Raw genomic sequence first — 6,000 nt, forward strand, 5'->3', positions numbered from 1 at the left:
AAAAATGCCCCAAAATCGACAATCTAAAATTACAACTCAAAGAATGTGATATCCAATCATTACACTTTCAAATGGGAGAATGTGTCAGCTACAGGTCTCTGAGATCTATTCTCTTAGCTGTGAATCACAAGTATGCGACTTCTGGTGCCATTCCAGAGAGGAGCGCCATTGTCCAGCCTGGTTCAGTCCAATGCAGTACTTAATGACAGCATTGCTGGACAAGCTGTATTTCTGACACAAGACCTTAAATCTAGATCCTTCGTGTCCCTCAGTTGGATCCCCTGCAACGTTCTGATATACTGGGAAGTCCTCCCTGATACTCTGCCCAATATTCATCCCTCAAACTACACCATTAACACTAATTATCTATTAGTAATCATCTGGGATCCTGCTGTGCATGCATGGAATGGTACTCTCCTTACAAGAATGACACCTTAAGTCCTTGATGGGCTAAAAAAAGTGCTGGGAAATTGCATTATTCATGTAATGCACTTTACTCACCTGCTCTGTCAACAAACTCAGTTCATTCCCCCACTGCAGCCAAATCTTGACCGTGGACTTGCATCCCATATCTGACAGATCGGAGCCCCCACCCCGGCTTCTCCCTTGAACAGAGTCCCAAGCAGTTCCTCCTCCGCCAACATCCTGAACTAACGACCACCAACCCCCCCACCCTGAACTAACGACCACCAACCCCCCCACCCTGAACTAACGACCACCAACCCCCCCACCCTGAACTAACGACCACCAACCCCCCCACCCTGAACTAACGACCACCAACCCCCCCACCCTGAACTAACGACCACCAACCCCCCCACCCTGAACTAACGACCACCAACCCCCCCACCCTGAACAAACGACCACCAACCCCCCACCCTGAACTAACGACCACCAACCCCCCACCCTGAACTAACGACCACCAACCCCCCACCCTAAACTAACCCCCACCAACCCCCCACCCTGAACGAACGACCACCAACCCCCCCCACCCTGAACTAACGACCACCAACCCCCCCACCCTGAACTAACGACCACCAACCCCCCACCCTAAACTAACCCCCACCAACCCCCCACCCTGAACTAACGACCACCAACCCCCCCACCCTGAACTAACGACCACCAACCCCCCCACCCTGAACTAACGACCACCAACCCCCCACCCTGAACTAACGACCACCAATCCCCCACCCTGAACTAACGACCACCAACCCCCCCCCCACCCTGAACTAACGACCACCAACCCCCCCACCCTGAACTAACGACCACCAACCCCCCACCCTGAACTAACGACCACCAACCCCCCACCCTGAACTAACGACCACCAACCCCCCACCCTGAACTAACGACCACCAACCCCCCCACCCTGAACTAACGACCACCAACCCCCCCACCCTGAACTAACGACAAACCAACCCCCCACTCTGAACTAACGACCACCAACCCCCCACCCTGAACTAACGACCACCAACCCCCCACCCTGAACTAACGACCACCAACCCCCCACCCTGAACTAACGACAACCAACCCCCCCCCCCCCAACACCCTGAACTAACGACCACCAACCCCCCACCCCCCAGGTAGGCTGGCGAGGACTCACCGTGGAGGGGCGGCACGCCAGCGTGGAGAATGCCAGCGTAGAGGAGGAGGAGATGGGCGGCGCGGCTCCCGTTCCCTCTCTCGCACTTGCCCCGTTCTCCCCTCATCATCCGGACTCAGTCTGGGCGGAAAGAGCGGAACCCAGCTGGTCTTTATAACCCTGTCACCGTCTTTTCCTGTCGATGCTGCCGCTGTGGTCTGGCTACCTTCGATAAGTGTGGTTTTCATAGATTAGGTGGCCGTGCACAGATGTTCGGACAGAACTAACCACGAGAGCCCCTTTCGAGATGGGACCTGTAAATTATCCCAATGTCAACGCGCACATCATGCGACTTAAAAGGTTGTTCAAATACGACGATCAATAGTTGAACGTTGTCAAGCCGATGAAATATAAGCCCTACCTAGAACGCGGTGGTTACTTACGGGACCTGAACCCAGAAAACGGCTTTGGATGCTGCCACGGCAGCTGGGGAATGGAAATTCAGTGGACTAAGTGTATTTGGATTTGCAAAGGAGTTTCAGTGATTGCTTTCAGCTTTACCAAGTAACAGAAAACAGGGCAGCGTTGGAACTTTAAGGAACATCGCGCTACTGGTGAATGGGATTTTTAAAATGCACTCCAGCGATCGGAAATGACAAGAAGAAACGCTGGAATTCCCAGTAGAGCAGAGAAAGTGACCGCTTCAGGTCGAAGAGCCTTCCCCGGAATGAGTTCCGTTAACTGAGGAAGGGTCTGCGACCAGAAACGCTGCTTCTCCTTTCATCGATGCTGTCCGACCTGCTGAGCTTTTCCAACACGTTCTGTGTAATTATTATTGAGTGGGAGGGTGGTGAGGGGGAGATGGAAAGTGAAGGGGTTACTGGGGGATGGAGAGTAAGCCATTACCCCCGATTCTCGTGCCTTTTCTGAAGGAACCAAGGGCACCCACCCTGAATTTCATGTGTTCTGCTTCACCTCCCATCCTACCCTGTCACAACAGTTAAAAGGAAATGCTGGGGAGCTCCTCTTCAAGCCAAATTTGTTAGGGTATGCCACCCTTATCCACAACACATAAGGAAGGTAAAAAAAAATTCATACTCATAGTGGAATGATTGAGATAAATGAAGAGGGTTCTGACGTGCTCGTTTCTTATCTTTTTCATTTTACTGGGTTTATATTTGGTTCCTTGACTCTATATAAATTAAACAGACCAAAAGAACCAAAATTTCATAAGCTTTTCCTTGTGGTATTAGGGTATGGGAGGGAAAGGAATGGACTCTGAATGTAATATGTCATTCTTGAGAAAGATTGTATTTTTCTTTATTTGTGTGAGTCTTGGAAAGTCAAAAATAAAATTATCCCAAAAAAGACTTGGAAGAGTCCATTTCTGCGTAGGAATCAATTTTAGATCTAGTCAACTGCACAAACTGCTTTTTAAAAAACAATCATAAATCAGCATGGTTGCAAATACCAGGGCAGATGATTGATGTTTGGGTTTTCAAAAGCCTGTTGATCTCGTCATCCACTGCTGCTATAAATTATCCTTATAATGATATCCTCTCAGAAATTGCATTTCCCACTAATGATATAACCATATTCAAGGCACAGACAAGTAAACATAAGATGATTTGTGATGTGGGCTCTGCTACAAATGTGATGACAGAAATGCATCATTAGTATAGATGACAGGTGTGTGTGGATACAAATTTTCAAAGTTGTAAAAAGTTAAATTACCAAATTCTATTTACAGTCCCTTGTGCCACAAAGTTCTAATACGATCAGCAGCCCCCAAACATTTGGATGAAACGCTGAACAATAACCTGAAGGTCACCTATTAATGGAATAAATTTATTGTTTGAAACTTGTTTGTCAAAAATGCACAGTTGAGATCTTTTATTCCTTAGCATTTATCCTGCCATAATCCTATTGCAGCCAAATAATCTATTAATCTTTAATTCCTTCTATGCCAACAACTAAGTACATGCATATTTTAATGACTTGAAGTGATTCTTGGAGGCAATTGGCAAACAATATTTGAAAATTAAACACAGAGATCTCATTTTCAGTGCTTATTCTCAAACTGTAGATGTCAGTTATGTATTGAATGGATGATTTAGTGAAAACCAGACAAAGTAGGCAGAGCTTCATTGCTTGCTTCTGATAAGATATTTCTGTCCACATTGTCATTTGTGCCATGTCCCTCCCTGTTTCCATTAATATAGCATGCTGTGAATGAGAGATTATGTGGACTTAGCCTATGAGAGCACAAGATCCAACCTTCAAATATTTAAATAAATATTTAAGTAGTGCAAGCAATTTATAGTAGACTGATAGACTGATCATATTTTCTTTTGTATTAAACCAAATATTCAAAACTACATAAAGATATCTTGAAGAAAATCTTTAAAAATCAAGCTGCAGGTGTTAGAAACAAAGAAAGAATGCTGGAGGAAGTTGACAGGTCAGACAACATCCATGGGTAGAAATGGTTGGTCAACATTTCAGGTTACATCCACTTTACTGAGATAGTATTGTAATGAGCCCAGAGGACCCCAAAACCCAGCAGGCATGAAATTCACCAAGACAAATGGTTATTTAAACAAAGTTACTTTTAGTTATCTTTAAACTTAAAAACAGGATCAAACATTAATTTATTACTATTAACTTAACTCCCTTCTAATTCTTAGCACATGTGTGTAGTGCACGTCGAAAGAACCAAAGATTTGTTGATCCAAACCAAGGCTTTTATTAACTAAAAGACTGGAGCATATCACAAGTAGGTCAACCAGTCCAGAATGACCTGGTCTGGCTAGGAGCAATCCTTTAAGACCTGCCAGTAGGTGTGGCTACGCTCTCAGCCAATCACACTCATCCTAAACTGCCATCTGTACATACATACATATTCACATTGGTGATAGAATCTGTACTGTCACAATGTGTATATAATATATGTATAAGTTCAGAAAAGTTCTTTAATTCACAGTCCAATCTCACTTCTCGCTTCTCCAAGTTCACTGGTTGCAGGCAATTCTTATGCTGTGCACAGAATTTAACATTTATGAATTTCACCAGGCTTTGGTGCTTGTAAGGTAAATGGTCACCGCTCAAGAAGGTTCTTGTTGGTTTTCAGAGAGAGATTTGTTGCTCGTTGGACACCCACAACTGATTCTGATCAGCCACTTCAGTGACTTGCCGAAGAAATTTGCCCTATCAGGGTTTTCCCAATGATAACCTATTTCTTTCAGGTCACCACAGAGTTCCTTTTTGTTTTGTTACAAGCCCAAAGGACCCCAAAACCCAGCAGCAATAGACATTCACCAAGACAAGTGGCTTTCAAAACAAAAGTTATTTTTAATCAACTTCAAATATGAAAATAGAATCAAACTTTAACTTAACTCTATACTTATACTATGTACTAACCAAAATTATCCCCTTCTAATTCTAAGCGCACATGTATGTAATGTGTGTGTAAATGCAAGAAAAGTTCTTTGGTTCACAGTTCAATCTCACTTTTTCTTCCAAGTTCTCTGGTTTCAGGCAATCACCATACTGTGCACAGAATTTAACATGTATAAAGTTCACCAGGCTTGGTGCTTGAAAGGTAAATGTTTACCACTCAGAAAGGTTATTGTCGGGTTTGCAGAGAGAGATATTTGTTGCTCCAGGATTTCCACAAATGAGGTACCACCATTAGTCACCTCAGGGTCTCGCTGATGAAACCTGCCTCATCAGGGTCTTCTAGATGGTAACCTCTTTCTTCAAGTTACCACAGAGTTCCATTTCTTCCTCTATTTCAAGAGAAACATCAGCCAACTACTGCTCTGGAACTTCCTTTCATCAGTTTCAGTTTTCCCTGGATTGCACTTTTCAGTTACTTGTCAGTGTCCTACACACTGACTGAGCTGTTAACTCAACTCTCTCTCTTTACCAGCTGAAACTCCAAAGAGAGCATGTGACTCATGTCTTGCAAAACCCTCACATTCTCCAGCAAACAACAGGACTTTCTTCCGCTCCATCTATTGTTATCTTAGGTAAACAATCCAGAATTGACCTTTCTGTGAGCACTACAGAAAGGGTACTGATAGACAGCATGACTCCAACAAGACAATGGTCAAGCATTTTATGATGTCAGTTCAATTAACTCCTTCTTGTGAAAAGTGCTTACATTTTCTCCAGAGATCTTGCAATGTGAATTCTTCAGTCTTTCAAATAAGATGTTTTAAAATGTGTGAATGTATGTGACCCACACTCCTGTTCGGCTCCGAATCATGGGTCCTCTACCGGCACCACCTACGGCTCCTAGAACGCTTCCACCAGCGTTGTCTCCGCTCCATCCTCAACATCCATTGGAGCGCTCACACCCCTAACGTCGAGGTACTCGAGATGGCAGAGGTCGACAGCATCGAGTTCACGCTGCTGAAGAT

The 6,000-nt window shown here is 44.6% G+C and overlaps 1 protein-coding gene across 1 annotated transcript in view; it reads right to left on the bottom strand.

The window, feature by feature from the left end:
- Positions 1-1,706, bottom strand: part of susd1 (sushi domain containing 1) — a 145,210-nt gene extending 143,504 nt beyond the window's left edge. Inside the window, exon 1 of the mRNA XM_069920113.1 lies at positions 1,598-1,706. Coding sequence (XP_069776214.1) covers positions 1,598-1,706 — 109 coding nt within the window. The remainder of the gene's footprint in view (positions 1-1,597) is intronic.
- Positions 1,707-6,000: the final 4,294 nt, after the last annotated feature.

Source organism: Narcine bancroftii, chromosome 1, assembly GCF_036971445.1.
Source record: "Narcine bancroftii isolate sNarBan1 chromosome 1, sNarBan1.hap1, whole genome shotgun sequence".
NCBI lineage: Eukaryota > Metazoa > Chordata > Chondrichthyes > Torpediniformes > Narcinidae > Narcine > Narcine bancroftii.